The 18,319-nt window shown below is 47.2% G+C and overlaps 1 protein-coding gene across 1 annotated transcript in view; it reads right to left on the bottom strand.

Annotated features, from left to right (window-relative positions):
- LOC306780094 (tyrosine-protein kinase receptor UFO-like) overlaps positions 1–18,319 on the bottom strand; it is a gene marked incomplete at its 5' end in the record, with an annotated part of 29,404 nt that overhangs the window by 2,997 nt on the left and 8,088 nt on the right. Inside the window, 16 exons of the mRNA XM_079272303.1 lie at positions 474–610; positions 1,659–1,818; positions 2,045–2,154; positions 2,744–2,865; positions 3,291–3,383; positions 3,833–3,910; positions 4,112–4,207; positions 6,110–6,201; positions 6,390–6,519; positions 7,399–7,416; positions 7,634–7,778; positions 7,899–8,038; positions 12,383–12,578; positions 14,659–14,774; positions 14,870–14,950; positions 18,212–18,318. Of these exons, the coding sequence (XP_079128429.1) occupies positions 474–610; positions 1,659–1,818; positions 2,045–2,154; positions 2,744–2,865; positions 3,291–3,383; positions 3,833–3,910; positions 4,112–4,207; positions 6,110–6,201; positions 6,390–6,519; positions 7,399–7,416; positions 7,634–7,778; positions 7,899–8,038; positions 12,383–12,578; positions 14,659–14,774; positions 14,870–14,950; positions 18,212–18,318 (1,821 nt within the window). The remainder of the gene's footprint in view (positions 1–473; positions 611–1,658; positions 1,819–2,044; positions 2,155–2,743; positions 2,866–3,290; positions 3,384–3,832; positions 3,911–4,111; positions 4,208–6,109; positions 6,202–6,389; positions 6,520–7,398; positions 7,417–7,633; positions 7,779–7,898; positions 8,039–12,382; positions 12,579–14,658; positions 14,775–14,869; positions 14,951–18,211; position 18,319) is intronic.

The raw sequence follows: 18,319 nt of genomic DNA on the forward strand, positions 1-18,319 counted from the left end.
TACAAACTTAAAAAATGTATGGGTAGGAACTTGCTGGCTTTGAAAGTTATCTGAATTCTTCCTATAATTAACACCAAATTATATATTCCCTTCTGTGGAATATTCCTCGGACATTGTTAATAAATCATAGGAAAAAAGCTGCTTTTCAAAGTGCTGTTTAACAGTTTAAGGTGAAATTCATTTTCAAAATGTAATTTAACAAAATCATTAAAATACCAGTCTCAAGCATATTGTGAGGAAGGGTGCAAGCTTTTCAAATTGGAAGAATCTATATTTGAAAAAAATACGAAACAAAGCATCATCAGACCTCTGTGAAGAGCAGATCGACTTTAGACTGTTTTTAGCCTCTAGCCATGACTGCTTCAAAAAGCTATTTCGAATCAGAAGGCAAAAAGATTTCCAAGGTACTTCATTATCAGCTGCCAGCTATCAGAGTGCGTCTTGTGTGGAACGTGACAGTGAAGGACACTCACATGCTGTCCAGACAGTCTGGAGGCTGTTTGAGACGGTTTCCTTGTCTCAAGTAATCATAAATCTCACTGTTTTCAACGCCGGGGTACGGAGTCTGGCCCCGCGTGGCGATCTCCCACATGGTGACTCCAAACGACCACTGAGAGAGACAGATGGTGAAGAGGGGAGAGGGAAGGGTTAAAGAGGTTTAAACTACCTTTAGCTTTTACACACCTTGCTCACTTCTCAGTTTTTAAAGAGTAAAAATGACTCAAGCTCTATTCTCGATTTTCTGGAGGGTAAACGTTCCTATAACAGCTTCATGCCTCACTTATGCCTTTAACATTAGGGTAACCTTGAAGCAACAGTCTCCCAACATCTTCTTTGTACCACACTCAGCCCCTGTAGACATGAAAGGTGGCTGTTAAAGGTTTGCACAGTACGTTCTTCCATGTCAGAGAACTGTTCCAGTGACAGCTTCCGTCTGGTGCTGTCACTCTCCTTGAAACTCCAAATATTTGCCTCAAAGTAATGTAATTAATCATGTACTGGTGAAATAATGATTGATTAGGAAACAATGCAGCGTGCCAATGAGCTGTAGAGTAGGATGCTTCAGGCCCTGCTCAGACAGAGCACATATTAGCAGCCTGGGGGCTCCTCATGCTTTCGCAAGAGCGCCCCGGAACACGTCCAGTTGAAAACAATTCAACTCGGAGCAGAACAGTAGCTGAAGTCACTGGTGCTTTGTGCACATTGTGGTGATTATTGCTGGATACCTGGAGCTACATGAGTTTACCAACCGTAGTTACGGTGGTCTGAACACAGTACAGCAGGTGACGAACAGTTCATGGCTTGTGTTAAGCTAATGCTAGCACTAAGTCGGTGGTTGCCGAGCACAGACTCTTTCATTTTCAACCTACAAAACACACTCCGTGGGATCAGGGCCTTTAGATGGAGGTTTTGATTTTTGTTTCTGCTGTGAAATTAACCACCGCTAAAACAATCCAATTTTAGCAACAACGTCAGGTCTTTTTGAACCTCAAAAGACATATTTTAGAAGAGTCACTTTATCTTAATCCTAACCATAAACTCAAGCCAAATAACCCTAAAATATATTGTTAACCTTGTAGGGACCGGTCCCCTGATGGGAGGTTTAAAACAAGCACACACACACACACACACACACACACACACACAGGTGAACTCACCACATCGCTCTTAGTTGTGTAGACGCGATCGGCCAAGCTTTCGATGGCGATCCATTTGACGGGCATCTTTGAGATCCGGCCCTGCCTGTAGTAGTCTCCGTTGTAGATCTTCTTGGAGAGGCCAAAGTCGGCCACACAGACATTCATGTTCTCGTTCAGCCTGAGGCAAAGAAACCGCAGTGTTACAGCGTTGCATTGTTGGGAGAAGAGGAATGGTGGGAAATAAAATCGCACATGCAAAAGTGTCATGACTTCGCTTCTCGCAAAATGTATTTTTTTTGCGGGGTCTACTTTTAATCAGCTCTTCAACAGAACGAGAAAGTGATAAAACAAACAGGAACCGAGAAAAGAGAAAAGTGGAAGCGGGGGAAGGTTGTTGTGCTTACATGCAGTTGCGAGCGGCAAGGTCTCTGTGGATGAAGCTCTTCCTCCCGAGGTACTCCATCCCTCGGGCAATGTCGGCCATGAACTTTACCAGCATTTGAGACGGGAGGTACTGCAGGACAGCACAGAGACAACAGGGTTTTAGTCACTCACTCACACACACACAGCTGACATTCCTTTCCTGTACAGTAGAGGGAGCCAGAGTCCGACTCTGAACTGAATGCTCTCTGCTCCGGGTGCTCGCCTCCTCCTGTGGGAAGAGCGAGGCTCAGCGCTGCTGTGTTTTGTGAACGATTCCAGAAACTCGTGGATGTTTCAACATTCTGCAGGATTCTTGTTTTGATTAGGCTTGTGTTTCTCAACCCCGGCTCTCCGGGGGACGTACTGCGTGTAATAGTTCTCGATTCCAAAAAAACCATCTCATCCGTTAATAAGTGAAGCTGCGGAGAGCAACGACAGACTCATATCTTGTGTTTTCATGAAAAAAGGTGTATGTGGGGACTGTAAAAAAATACTGTACTTGACGTCTTTGTTGACCTTTGGATCCCTTTTTGCTGACAGACATTCACGTGGACTTATAAAGCCTGAACCCATTAAGCTGTTAGTGTGGGACTGTGTGCGTGTGACTGCCTGCGTTTGCACGTGTGTGTGTGTGTGTGTGCGCTGCTTTCATGGCTTTTATTGTGTGAGATTGGACTTACCACGGGACAGTCTCCCAGCCTCGAGTAGAGCAGATAGCTGTGCAGGTCTCCGTGTTTCATATAGGGCAGGATGACCACGGGGGAGGGGTAACCTTCACTCTCCACAGTCTGCAGACACACACCTGTGAAAACACAGCGGCTTAGTGTTATACACACTACATACATCTTCTGTGCTTATAGAAGTCAACACAATGTCTCAAAACGGCTCAGTCTTGGATTTGCTAATGAAAGAAGTTTGTATTTTAAAGGGTCAGTTCACCCATTTTACAACAAATAAACATGTTCTCACTTACTTTTAGTGGTATTTAATCATGCACATAGTTATGGTTTTATTTGCCCAGGTTTTTGTCTCAAACATTTAGTCTTTACATGGACAGCGTCCTTGTTACTCTCGATTATCTACAGGAAATGCAAACCGGGACTATTTCTTTTGGTAGAATGTAGTTCCATTTAAAAGTGTTCACGGTGTAGTGTCATTTACAAGGGAACCTGAAGAATCCGCAGGAGCTGACCCGTGACGTGCCTAGCAGAATGAATCCCTACTCACCTAGAAGCCTCATGACATTGGCATGGTCAAACTCTTTCATGCAGGCCGCCTCGCGGAGGAAATCTTCCATTTCTGAGCGAGTGCAGATGGCAACTGGGGAAGAGACGACATATGAAGTGAGACGATTTTGTATGACTCGTTCCTTTAACGGGATGTTTTGGCTGCAAAATGTATTTAACTTGATTCTAATTCAGATTGTAGTTTTTTTCACGAAGTAAGTTGAAACTGGCAGAAATGGCAAAATTTTCCCAATCTTCTATCCCTAAAAATTCATCTTTTTCCGCTCAACTGTGCAGTTCTTACACAATTGTCTTTACTTTGCCGCTGCGATTCAATGTCAATGTGGGGTCAACTTTTTCTTCCGCCAATATTCTTCACAAGCTGCATCGCTGTCTGTTTTCCGACAATAAAAAAAACGGAACTTTTTGCCCCCCAACACTTGTTAATCTCCGACCCGAGGGGATGTCCATCAATTGGCCTGTGTTTCCCAAGATGAAGGGATTCATTGTGGTGATTGCTGAGTACTTTCACTGTCGACTCACTCTTCATAGTCTTCACTGCAACTTTGAGAACAGCTTCCTCCTGAGTCAGCAGCCCCTCCATCACAGAGCCAAACTCCCCTGAAGAGAGAGAGGAAGACACGATCAAACACCCAGTTTAGAAGCAACATCAAAGACGGAAATGACTTGAGATCTGTGGAAAGCCAACATTAGTGCTATGGCGGATAATACCTGAGTATGTACCAACCCTAACACGTTACATATCAACCCCAGTCTTTCCTTGTGATACGTCTGACACAACCGACCAGAACAAAGCAGTACCTTCTCCCAGCGTCTTTCCCAGGGTTAGTTTATGTCTGTCCACCATCACGTCTTGGAGCTTCTGCTTCAACTCGTCGCTGATGCCCAGGCTGTTCACTGAGCAGAGGGGGAAAAAAGAGGAATTGTAATGGTGTGTGAGACTCGAAGCAATTTAATGAACGTCGCAGAAAAGAGAGAAAAGCAGCCTGACTGTAAAACCACAATGCAAAGTGTTGATAAACACTGCCAGCTTGAATAACAATGGAAATAGTACTAAAAGTAAACTCAAACCACCTTCTACTTGTAAAACCTTTAATTGCAGAAGAATGATGGTTAACGTGGGCCTAACATTACATTATTTGGCTTTTTATTAATGTAATAAATGATTCAGTATTTTAATGCACAAAGTCTTGTTCCAAAAATACGTTAAATGTCAATTATTATATCTTACAAAAAAATCAAACAAAGATTTTGTAAAAGTAAAATGAAAAATAAAACGTGAACTAAAAATGCCAACTTGAACTTCAGCGTATCGGAAAATAGAGTCAAAAACCATCCAAAAATAAAGACAAACTCAAACTCAAAAACTTAAAAAAGTCAATTGTGCAGAGAGTGTGTGACTGTTCAGGCACGGGACACGTGACCATGCGATCCCGCAGGGGACCCGGTTGGGGAGCCGGTTGGGGAGCCGGTTGGGGAGCCGGTTGGGGAGCTGAGGTCAGAGGATGTGAGCTGCTTTGAAAACATCCCTGGCTCTCCTCAACCAGCTGGCTGTCAGTGAGCTCTACGTCGGCGCGCAGACTGCGCTACAGACGCTGAGCTCCGTTTCCACATCTGGGCCGGTGACAAGGCAACGACATGCACCAGAGATCCCTCGTCCAGCTGCTGCTACACTATCAATCTGCCAATGCGTCCGACAACAATGTGCTCAGTCCACAGGCATGTTCCAACACATGCTGGAGCGACCGCTTGTTAGCCGATGCATGCCATACACCGGAGCCTCTGGAGTTTCTTTCCTCGACTGTGTCCTGAGAATTGGCCCCAAATCACTGGTCAACATTAGCAGCGTAAATCCCGCCCAAATCCCTCCAATCTGACCCCTTCTTGTATTCCCAGCGAGCTCCCCGACCCCCTTCCATTCACTCCGAGTACAAATTATCTCAACATCTCTTTTTTTCTTCATTTTTTTAGGGGCTGGTCTCATTTTACGCACTGAATAACTATCTGTTGCCTTTCCCCTGGCCTCTTTGTGGCTGCGGCAAGCTGAGACTTGCCTCTGAGAGGTTCGACACAAATATCGCACATACACCTGGGACAATGTCACGGCCTCTAATGGGACCCAGCTGTGTGGAATTTGAGTGTGCGCGCTGTGTTCACAGGTACGTATCTCTGTCTGTAATCACGAGAACTTCGCAAGGGGGGGGGGGCACACGAACCAGTGCTAACCACATGCTCTGTCCTCCACCAGTACAAGCTCGTAGCTCCACCTGGACGAGACCTTTAAACCCACCCCCGAGGTGACGTGACCTCCGGTCGTCGATGTCGTCTTCATTTCATCTTATAGCCCCGACAGTACAAGATCCTAAAATGCAGCCAAATTCAAATCTAACGTTCACGCCTGGTCATGCAGCTCCACCAATGGATTTACTGCAGATCTAATCGATGTGACTATGAAAGAGATGAAACATTGCTTTCCAGGGTTGCTTTGACAGCTGTGGGGCTGCGTTGTTCGCGTTCCTGCCTTTAATCAACCAAAGAAACGCAAATCCCGTCTCGAAACGCGGAGAACGGAACCGTCACTGTGTGCCAAAGGAGATCCTTCCCTTGAACTGTCAGATCGGAGCCGAGAGCGTGAGAGATGATGCTGTTCTGCTACCTTTGTTTTTGTGTATCACTATCTATCCCGGGGACAGAGGCAGGCTTGGGCACGCTGAGAGACTCGTCTCTGCTTTAGGGACAGTCAGGAGGGATTAGAAGTCTTCCTCACTGGCATGCAGGGCAGGGAAGGGGGGAACTCACGTGTTGCTTCTGTGGTCCTGCGGCTGTAGGTGCGGCGAGCGCGGTACCTGACCACCAGCTCTCCGCTCTCCATCATTGGTTCAAACGCCTCCCTGCGAACACGAAAACACAATGAGAGGCCTCGTCCTGGCTGATTGTGTAAACACAGCTGTCTTCTCCTCCGAATGCATCAGCATACATGCAAAAGTGAGGCAACTGATTTTTTTTTGGGGTTTGGCACTGCTATCGTGTCCCTCCCTTTTCACCCAGGAGGAGCGCCAGCAGCAGCCCATATACGCACCCAAAACGCGTCTCCTTGCGCCGCAGCTTGGCCACGTAAACGGCCATGAGCACAGCTATGGCCACAGCGCCGGCGACGGCCATCACCACATACCACCAGTGCCAGGAAAAGGCCGGGGGCGAGGATGGACCTGAAGGGGGAAGGGAAGGGCGTGTGGACAGAGACGGATGAGGGTTTAGTCACGTGGGTCATTTTAGGATGATGGACAAAAGGAAGAGGTCGTGTTTTGATTTATTTGATCAACTGAACGGCTTCACGGGGTTCCACAGAGCCAGTGTCCAAATTAGATTCCCTTTCTTCATTCCATGGTTATTACATGTTTGTGATATCTTCTCACAAGGCTTGTAAAGAAAACAATGTGTACTTTCTACACACGTACGCAGCAATATTGTGAGGAAAACTATGTTTCAGGTTTGTTGAGCTGCATCGAAACAATTTCTACTGACTAAAAGTATCATCCTTCTGTTCCTCACTCTCAAAACATGTACTTTGACTTCGAGCTGTCCCATGTCCCCAAAGCCGCAACTATTCTTTCACAACCTCCGCCCACAGTTTTCAACTTGTCCTCTGAATTCTCACCCCCCTCCCCCAACTTCCCTTGCCTCCTTTATTTTCTGCCATTCTTGTTGTTTGAATTGTCTGTCTGGCTCTATTAGACTAAGCAAACAGAGATGCTGCACTGTTCCTGCCCATTATAAATATTTATGATGCGTCTCCCCATTCACCCCTCTCTCTCTCTCTCTCTCTCTCTCTCTCTCTCTCTCTCTCTCTGAGATCCTCTCTTCTCTTTTTTTCTCTGCCTTCCCCTTTTTCTTCCTGAGATACACAGGAAGGAACTCTCAGGCTCACGGAGGAACCCAGAGAGAGAGAGAATAAGAAAAGAGAAGTCCTGTGGTGAAAAAAGCAACCTGCCATGAGCTCGCTGTCACTGTGTCATTATGTGTCACTCTGAGAGGTCACAGCAGAGCGTGTTTGAAGGTTTGTGTGTGTAAAGCCGGTCATTACTCACCCTTAAGTTCCTCCATTTCTGTGGGAGTTAAAAAGAAAACAGAGCCCATGTCAATATTTTGGCGCTGGTTTATTTATGCAGAATATATGAAACATCTGACATCTTGGAGGAAAAAGTGATTACGGTCATTTTAAAACGCTACTAAAGTTAAGGTCAGACGATTCCTTAATAGGAATCTTAAAAAGTTATTTTGCATATGTTTTCAGTGGCAGTTTTGACACTTCTTGCCACTCACCGGGATCAATAAGAGTCAGGGTCTGTGTGGGGGTCCAGGGTCCTTGCCCCGCCCCTGTATAGGCGCACACTCGAAAAGACACATTGGAGAGGGGGACGGAAACGTTGATTGACAGCTCTGTGTCCAGGGCGGTGTTCACGGTAAACTGTCAACAACAAGAGGGAAGCGTCATAATGAGGCAGATTAAACACGTTCTTTGTATCTTTCGGAGCGACGTCGGACACCATCGCCTCATGCGTTTCGTTCATGAGCGTCCCAGACTGACCTGCTGCGTTGCAGGCGTGCTGTACTCCACCAGGTAGCCGCGGAGCTCTCCGTTCAGCTTCCCCGGAGGCCCTTCCCACGTCACCAGCACCTCCGTCCCGTTCAGCGCCGCACTCACGTTGACCGGCGGGTTTTCTGGCACTGAAACACAAAGTGGCAAAAACACAACTTGAAGGCCTTTCACTTCTCACCCAGTTACATGGATTTTTAGTGGGGGGGGGGGGGGGGGGGGGTGCTGTTTTGACAGCCTGCAGCCTCGAGGGTGTGGACACTACAGCAGCTGGAGGGAGAAGACGTCAGAGAATGTGGGGAATTCACCTTCATTCGGACAACAGAGCCTAAAAGCTGAGTGGCGATTCGCCGAATTCAGAAGCCGTGGTTGGACGGCCTCGGGTGGACACACGCTGTGTCCCCCTCCTTCATGCTGACCCCCTCTTCTGTCCATCCCTATTTCTGCTTCACTCTCTTTGGCCTGGCTTTCTCTTTTCTGGCTCTTTGGAGCAGAGAGTGAAAAGAAAGGCTGCTGGCAGCAGAAACACCCAGGAGAGACAACCTCAGCAAAGAAATGCTAGAAGTAGTGAGAGGAACGTGTGTGTGTGTGTGTGTGTGTGTGTGTGTGTGTGTGTGTGTGTGTGTGTGTGTGTGTGTGTGAGAGAGTGATTGACGCTCTGAACAACAAATAAATCCAACAATCTTCTCGCGAGGAGACGACATCGTTTACTTCCTTTGTTGCCGTCTGAGTTGCGGCTCTCTTTGTCTCTGCAGGCTTACAAAGTCACACAAACTAGCTGGACCCCCCCCCCCCCCCCCCCCCCCCCCCCCACACACACACACACACACACACACACACACACACACATACTCAAAGTCAGTGTGAGTTTGGGAAACATGGCCCAGCCTATGGATGATGTTATCAGGAAGTGTTTGGCGGATGATTGTTTCCACATGCGGCCCCTGCTCTGCCTGCCAGCGGCAACAAAAACAACCTCCGAGTGCGTCGCCTCCACCTACGATCCGTCATCTCCCTCTCTCTCTGCCTCCTTCTCCACCCCTTAGTTCCCGTTCCCCCTTTCTCCTTCCCTCTTCATCTCTCTCTCTCTCTCTCTCTCTCTCCCTCCCTCCCTCCCTCCCTGTCTCCCATCCAATATGATTCCATCTCCTCCTTTCCAAGTCCTTTCTTCTCCCTCGCTGCCCTCTCTGTGGTAATGCCTCTCTCTCTTTCTCTGTCACGGAGCTGTGAGCGATGTTAACTGTTGACGTAAAACTTTGTGTAATAAAGGGGGACAAACAGTTGAAAAAGCTCCAGTTGAGAGATTTGGAGAGTTTGAAAAGGAAAACCCCAAAACTACACGTGTGCCGCTGGTTCTGAAATGCAGAAACTACAGAGAAAAAACCTGTTGTTCCTTTGTGGTTAACATCTGCACGGCTGCACGGCTCCAGGTCTACCGTCTCAAGCTGTCGGAGAAGCAGTGGCGGATATGAACATCGCTTCTCTTTCTGTGCGCTTCATCTCGTCCTCCTCGTGGGTCAACACGCGGATGGAAAAGGGTCACCCTTCAGCCAAAAGCATTGACTCATAACCCTGGGATCTGTTCTCCATCAATGAAAACAAACTCAGCCCTACCCAGGCAAAACATGTTTTGGAGATCAGTCAGAGCACGAATGTTAGTGTCATCAAAAATGTCTCGTTAAAACCTTTATGGCAGACTGTCTTTGGTCAACTGAGTCCTTTGTATTTTGTTAGCTGGCAGTATTATTCAACAAGATTAAATGTGACACGTGAACGTTTTGTCCCGCGTCGTCGCCGTGACTCACTTCCATCGGGGCGGTGAGTTCGGGTGTCCAGTAACTCTGGACTAACTCTGCCGTCACTTTAGGGGTGCAGACAGAATCTGCCTCAACAAACTACTTAAAAAGTACACGATAACTCTTGTTGATTGTTGCCACGCCCAACCCCCCTCTTAATGTTCTGTCATCCTCCGGGGAACACAGTAAGCTTTGGGAAAATAGCTAAATGAGTGTTTTCTCAAAGCGCCCCCTTCCCTCGTTTCCTTGCTCTTCTATCCATTCCTTGCCTTCTCCCACCATCAACCCGCTTTTCTTTCTTTTTTCCCACAGTGCCTATAGCTGTGTGCTCTGGAAAAGGAAATCTGAGGTCATCTGAGGTCAAAAAAGGAGGGGGGGAATGAAAGATGAAGGAGTGAAGAAACTTGTTGTTTGCTTGTTTGATGCAGGAAAATAAGTTCCACAGAGCCGTGTGTAGGATTTGACTGCAACTAAAATGAGAGCATGCTAGCGCCGTCTACTTGAGGGAAATGGGGGTTGGGTATGCGAACAAAAAAAAAAGAGCTGGCAGGAGAAGAGTCTGTAATGAAGTGAACAACTTGAGAATTTAAGGGAGGAACATTAAATGGGGACAGCCTGTGCCAGACTGAGACACGTAAAGAGATAGTGAAGCACATATCTGCACAATTTCTTCACGAGAGACAAAGAAAGAAAGACAGTCGAGCCTTATGGGAGTTCAAACAGTCTGCAGCCTTGACACCAAAGAGAGGGATGTGGAATATAGTCTGAGCGGTCTGCCTCTCCCCTTCATTCTCTCACTCCCTCTGACCTTCAACGCCTCCTGAACCATCTTTGACCACCAGCTGAATCTTATCTTCTGCTTTTTTATTTTTCATCTTCTGACTCATCAGAGCAAGTGCAGAGACAGCTGCCGGAGATGAAACATAAATGGTCGAAAGGGATGTTACATACATTTTATTTTCCACTGAAACAAAACTTTTAACTTTGTCGAATAGAGAACTGAAACTTGAAGATTCCGACTGCAGCCAGGATATCTCAAAACCACTTTTTGTCCTTCTCCTTTACAGTAGGAGTTGCTACTTCTCCATTTTCCTATTTTTGTGAAACTATGTGCTTCGTGTTTTCGGATTGTGAGCGGCTTCCATGATGGAAAGCTCCCATCATCTCTCCTGTGGCACATCTCTCCTCTTAGTCGGTTTCCATTCCTATTCATCCAGGGATAGAGACGGCATGAGCTGGCATGGAAAATCCCACCTCAGTTTAAACTCCCAGCACACGGCAGCCGAGCGCTACAGTTTGTTTAAACTCCCAGCACACGGCAGCCGAGCGCTACAGTTTGGACGGAGTGCTGCGATCCTAACTGAGGCCTTTCAGGATTACTTTAACGTCCACCCTCTCCCTCTTCCCGTCTCCGCCTACTCTGTCCCCGCAGTCCCAGTCAGCCTTCCGCCTCAAGAGTTTACATGTGAAAGCTCGTGGAGGTACAGTGACTGGTGTCTGGTATTCTTCATAAACACAGACTTAAGTTGAAGGGGCACAGGAAGGAAGGTAATGACTAACAGTGCACTGTAACCTGACTCTCTGACTCCTTTCTTATCCTGCTGAATCGAGCTGAAAAGCAGTCGACAGAATTAAAGCTGCAGTGAAGTCGATTCACCTCAAAACAAGCTCAGACAATATGTGCCTTTAGGCAAAAAACAAACCCAACAAACGCTACTGAAGAAAAGACTCTTGCACCCAGAGAGGGGCCACTGTCGCTGACTTTTTGGAACGAATGGAAGCTTGAATTAGAGTAATGGGGACAACATTTTTTTAAATTGGATTAGTATTGAACGCTGTGGTCGACAACTGCGAAACAGGCTGCAATTTAATCGCTCGGGGCAACTCCCCGTCGTCAAGGTACAGCCACTAAAAGTGCTTGTTTTTGCCACTGACCAACTGGACCAATTAAAAAGAATGTTGTCTCTATTAGTCAAAAAATAGGGTCCAGATTGAAAAAGTGCACGTGCTTTGATGGTGAGGAGTTGCCCCGAGCGATTACATTGTAGCACGTTTCATGGGGTGAGTATGCTGCCGTCTGCAGTACCGGACCAATTAAAAACATTGCTGTCTCCATCAGTCACTTAGACAAAAGAAACATGGAAAAATACAGAAGTCACCCTTTAATTTAGACTTTCACAATTTTGATCTGGTAAAATCTGGAAGCAATAAGAAACACGCGTCTTTAATATTTAATCATTAGGCCTGCACATTGATGGTACTTGTCTTATATGTAAAATACACTAACACAGCTTTGAAATGTTCAAATGCTGCATCAGTTGCAATTTGCCGATGAACACCAGAGAAAAAAAGCAGGCTCTGTAAGGCCTGGCATTTTTTCAGATGGTACATCCGTTTGATATACACATAGGACTGCATATACTTAGTTCAATAAAATGATCCTTGGCACAGGCGGCCAAAAAGGCCTTAAAAGCGGATCAATGGTGCCTGCTAGCTGCAGCGTAGCATGTGTCTTGCACTGGTTACAGTACACAGCAGGAGTGGGAGGAGACTTAGACTCAATCAGGAGCCAGATAGCACAGCCTTGACCTGGACTCACTTCAGAGGCGGTGACCCGACACACACACACACACTTCCAGGGTGAAAACAAACATCTCCTCAGTCAGCCGGAGGCCTCACCTCCTTCTTTGGTGCGCAGCTCCACCCAGGGCGACCAGTCAGATGGGCCCTGGCTGCTGTGGCAGGCCACCCTGACAGCGTAGAGGCGGTGGGGCTCCAGCTCCCCGATGAAGTGCGTGGCTGGTGGGACGTTCACATTCTGGTTGTGGATCATCTTATCCGGGCCTGCTGCTGCGGACTCTCCCGAATGTTTGGCCTGGAACATTTAGACAATGATTGTGATCTGTTTCATTGCTCTTTGGCACAAACAGGAAGAGGACGCTGTTTTTTAAGAGCCAACACACATAAAGCCAATAGGTAGAGGCAAATACAGGAGAAGAAGAACTGGTGGATAAATTGCTTCCAACACGTTCATCATTTTAAGCAGAGCAACAACATGTAGAAATATAATTTTTGGAATGGATTCAAATGGAAAGTGTGTCCTTAATCAATTATGCACTTCTTAATTATCACTATTTTTATTCGCAATAAAACAATTGCATGGAAAGATGGTTACAGTAGTGCTGAGTCTATATAATTCAAATTACTTGCGCATGTTAGAAATCAACATTTGATAATATTTGGAGTTGGTCTGCAGGAGATACTTTTTGTTGTTAAGAATAATATGTCACCGCTTTTAAAGGAGACATATCATGCCAATTTTCAGGTTCACACTTGTATTTGGGGTTTCTACTAGAACAGGCTTTAATGTTCAAAGAAAACTGGGTTGTTATTGTTATTATTTTACAGTTTGTAGTTTGGTAGGCGCTCCAGATACCCAAATGTACGTCGATAAGCACGAAAAAAGTGAGATCTTCATGATATTTCCCCGAAATGATTTAAGTTTATCGTATAGAGAAACTTTGAACGACTGTTTCTGTAGGCTAAATATGTTTTGGAGGTACTGTGGAAGAAATGTGGGAGGTTGGAGTCCCTGTGCTTAATGGTCATTAAGTGTTAATTGCCAGAGATAGTGTAAAATCTGCCCCGTTGTTGTGTCGAACGTGAGCCAGGCTCAGTGAGGTGCACTGAAAGCAGAACCCATCGGCTAAAAATCCCAGTCAAAAACCTGCTGTCTCTGCAAACTCACTGTGGTAAACACGTTTAAAGAGGAACACAAAGGGAGAAGGGGGGAAAAAATCCTGGATTGCAGCAATCTTAAAAACCACATTAAAGTTGCCGGTCTGGCGCATGATTGTGGCTCCTGCAGGCTGCTGGCTGCACTTCACAGGGTGGGCTTTACAGTAAGAGCTGGAAACAGGTCTATAATAGCCACACAAACAGATCAGGTGGGTGTGTGTTCAGCTGCTGCTGCTGTGCTCTGCTTTTGACAATGCCGTTTTGAAAACAACATGAGTATTCAGAGGGAGTGTGAGTGTGAGGGGCGTGAGTTAGGCGGTGTGACGTGCCGAGGAACATTAAGTTGCGTGAATGAGGACTGTGAAAGAAATGTGTGTACGAGAGAGCGAGTCATTCCCGACTCGGTGAATCACCGTCCCGCCTGGAAACAAGTGTGTTTAATCGAGTTGTGCGGCTCGGCTCTGAGTCACACTTGAGCCTGCATTCCCCTCGTGTGGCTCAGACCCTCAATACCTGCTGTCACTGCACTTCCCCTGTTTCCTTCTTCCTTTCCTTCTTATTGTCTTTCTTTCTGTTTATGTCTCCTTTGTGCAGCTCAGTAACACAGTATCGCTCTGCTCTGTAGCTTTCCCCCCCCGTTTCTCTTCGGCCCCACAATGAACTGTTAAATTCAGATTTTTGCCCCGTTTCTGCTGAAGCCGGCCCCTCGCCTTGTTCCCCAGTGCGGGGGGGGGGGCGAGAACAGAGAGGTATAAGGGGCAGCTTTATTAGAACCAGACGGTTAGGGGTGTTGCTGCTGCACTTCTCCCTTCTCCAGGGGAAAATGCCCCCCCCCCCTCTCAACTACGAGCTGCAGTGGCCGCAGAGCAGAAGAATGGCAGAGAGACACTGACAGAGAGAGAGAGAGAGAGAGAGAGAGAGAGAGAGAGAGAGGGAGTGGTGCTACACAAGATTAGTCCAGGAGGCCACTCTCCCAGAGCGAAACCTGATCCACTAGCACACGAATAAAGCAGGGAGGGGTAGAGGATGAGTTCAGAGAAGAAAAGGACAGCAAGCTCCTCTCTTCTTTAAAAAGTAGGGCCCGCAAAAGGTAGAGAGAGCAGAGAGTCCCACAAATAAGGGGAGGGGGGGGGGTAGTTTAACATGCAGGTCAGACTCAGCAGTGACTCGTTTTCTCAGCTGGTTGCTGTATTCGCCTCCTCTCACGCTCATCTCACCTGGACAGTGCAGCGGACTATCGGGTAGTCGCCTCCAAAAGCGGGCTGCCATGTTAAACGCAGACTGGTCGGTGTGATCTCCACGGCTTTCAGGTGTTGAGGCTTGGACGGGAGGACTAAAGAAAGACATTGTAAAAAATAAAAATAAAGACACCAGCACAACAACGCTTAAAGAGGAATGAAGGCCGACACGAGTGCTCGTGACACCTACCAGTGATGGTACCGGATCCAGAGGTGGCCACTCCTTTGCGGTTATGGGCCTCACAAGAAAAAGTGCTGGTTCGGTTCAAACCTGGACAGACAAAAAAAAGAGACAACATGGGCGTGTGAATCGGGGGACATGGGGGGGGGGGTAAAACTAGGAGTCCTTGCTCAGCATGCTGAGTTGCACATTAAGTCAGCGTGAGAAGCGGTGTGAAAGTTCAGACTGCAGTGAGAATAATGTGAGGGTAATAGTTTCCATAAGGTCAGGTGAACTCTCTGTCAACAGTGTTGTGATTAGTTCCGGGCGTCAGCGTGCGTTTGTGGATGTGAAAGTGCATGTTTGAGAGATTGGCCTGCACAATAAACATATCAAATCCGCCATTTCGTCAAAAGCGGACCAGTCACAGTCATTTAAAGGAAGACTTGACCTGGGAAGTTACATACTGTCCAAACATTGTTCTTTCTAATCTGACGTCGACAAATTCTTCGACCAAACTTGGGCGAAGTTGTCTTTCGACCTTCAAATCCCTTTCAGGGTGAAAACCAGCTTCGCACAAAGTCTTAGAATGTGGAACTTCACTTTGTATCACAAGCCCGAAACTCCCTCTTAAACTCAAGCATCTCTTCTTCCTAAAAACACTGCATGATTGAGGTTCTTCGCTCTCGCAGCGAATCTTTTCCCGCCGTGTGCTTTAGAGAACAAAGAGAGCGCTCGTGTTGAGGGTCCAGGTGTAAAAAAAGGCTGAGCTGCTGCCTTCGTGAGGCTGGGGCTCCTCTGAAGGGGGTGAAACACACACACACACACACACACACACACACACACACACACACACACACACACACACTCTGACATTCAACAGTGAATGAGTACTCTCACAAAGTGACTCACAGCATGCTCACACACTCGAACCCTTCCACAACACAACACACACACACACACACACACACATACTGAAACATGTGACACTCAGGTTTTTAACCACTGGTCATCTAACACGCCGACATTGTCAATCAGCCAGACTCTCACAGAAGCGCGCAGTGTGTGTCGCTCTGCGCTGACGGCACCATGCCTCCATTGTGCCGGGGCCGGAAAAAGAACAGGGGGTACGATCCTCGCTGGGTGAAGCGGGAGGATTGTGAGAGAGGGAAAGGAGGGAGGAGGGAGGGGTGAGGGATGACCGCTGGCCGTGTGGGAGAATGAAGTGCTCATCGGGCCATCTCGAGATTGCGCCACTCGCCCTTCTGTCTCTTTTCCTTCCCCATCAGAAAACCGCAACACAACATCCCCCCCCCCCCGACCAGCTGAACATGTCATAATCGGTCACTGGGAGGAACTGCCGAGCTCACGAGCATCATCACAGTGTTGACCAACGGTGTTCATGTCAGCTGGGGACGACAGGCCCGGTGCTTCCTGTATCGTGACTCACTGAGCTTATCATTGTTTTGTTTATGTACTGCAGCATATTGGAGTCACAGCTGCGACTAATCTTGTTTTCATTATTAAAGCTAACGTCAGCAATGTTGTTTACAAACTCTTTTTTTGTTCGATTTGTTGAAATCCATCATTCTCATGATGATGATTTCGGGGGAGAGTGGCTTTGGAGGGAGGCCTGAAGAGACGGCAGTGTTGGCGACTTTCTCGTTAGATTGGGCGACTGTTGGAGCGAGTGCTGCCGTAGCTACTGTCATTGGAGAACAGCACTGGGCTGGGTGTTTTTTAGGATGGATGATTTTGAAAATCGAGCGCACTCTTGCTTGTTGCTCCAATGTGACGATCCAAGCTTCAGTTGAACGATTTTTTAGGTGAGCTTAACAAAGTTATTTCACAAAATGTTCCAAATCAGTGAAAAACACCCATCACAAATTCCAACAGCTGATGTCTTCAAATTGTTTTTGTCTGATCAACAGCGACCCGAAAATATTTTTTTGGCCCAAACCATTGTATGTTCTTCGTTGTTGTCACTCTCACCAAAATGCAAATGAATTAGTGCTTCTCTGGGATTTTTAACCCTCTATTATTGTACAATTCAAGTTGTTTAAGTGCTCTCCGTCCTAAAGCTTTTGGACAAGGCACATAAAGAGCTGTGGTTGCTTCACTGTCCATCAGATGTGGTTGGAAACCACCTTAAGACTTGAAGCTACAGGGAGATGTGTTGCCCTGGACTTCTTAATGCTTGAAACACATTGAGCCGTTTATTTTTACGGTTTACAGCATAATAAGATTATTTGTCTTTGGACCTGTGGTCAGCCAGAGCAGCTGTCCATTCCAGAGACGTGAGTGTAGAGGTTACCGTCAAGCGGGCCCTGGTCATCACTCCGCTGCTCCGATGAGTCAAACCAGATCCTGCAACCGACCGCTGCCTCCTGCTCCTCCCTCCCCTCCCTCCCTCCCTCCTCCCTCCCTCCCTCCCTCCCTCCCTCCTCTGACCAATGGACTCAACACAGGCCAGCTATCTGGCAGGCAGCTGTTTGCATTCAAGCCTCTGTCTTTTATCTCCTTCTGCCCATCTATTTATCTCCCTCCAGTAGGCCCTCTTGCGCCCGCTGCTCTGCCTTAACCCATCAACCACATGACCACAAGGCCCGCCCCCCAAATGGATCCGATGGCACCGTGTCAGCCAACCGGCTCTCTCTGTGGGACGGTGGTTATTTTGGTGGGTTTGTTGATACCAGCGAGAGGGGATTTGAACCTATAGAGGATAGTTGCTGTGTAGCTTTTGGGGCAGAACATTCTAATCTATGATATAGTCTAAAATACATTCAATTAAAAACCGATCATTTTGAAATTGTCTTGTTTCTAGTCATTTTAAAACTCTGCTTCTTGGGGCCACAAGCTGCTGACAGCGACGTCTTACTTGACTAATGTGGTACTGAAAATGAGTCGATTAATGAAGTGACCGTCAATAGTTTTGATTATCAATCATTGTTTGACTGTTTTATTGAGCAAAAATGCCAAAAACGTTCTGATTCCAACTTTTCAAATGTTTTTGTTTTGTATCTCATTGTAAACTGAACATCTTTGTGTTTGGATCCTCCGGGTCCCACGGGCGAGCTCCCGGCGACGGTTACAGCTGATAGCGGATGTCGCGACCAACGGCGCCATCATGGAAAGGTGGAGCCCGCCCTCTGCTGGTTCCCCCTCAGGTAAACAATGCTTTGTCGTAATTAGCACATTGAGAGCCGCGTGGAGGCAATAGAAATGCTCCCGATCTCGTATAAAGCACCTTTCAACAAATGATCTTTTAGCCCTCGAGGAGTTGATTGAGGCTGCATGTTTTAATGGGTGTGACTATAAGCTGGTGTGCACGCGGCCTCGACCGCTCAGCTAACCGAGGGCGACAGACGATACCTGTGAGGTTGAGCGTGGAGGGCGACAGAGCCACCGGGTCCTCCAGGGAGTTGAGAGGAGCGCCGTCCTGCAGCCAGATGACTGTGACCGGCTCTGGAGGTCCGTGGG

This window comes from Melanostigma gelatinosum (genome assembly GCF_949748355.1).
Source record: "Melanostigma gelatinosum genome assembly, chromosome: 7".
Lineage (NCBI taxonomy): Eukaryota > Metazoa > Chordata > Actinopteri > Perciformes > Zoarcidae > Melanostigma > Melanostigma gelatinosum.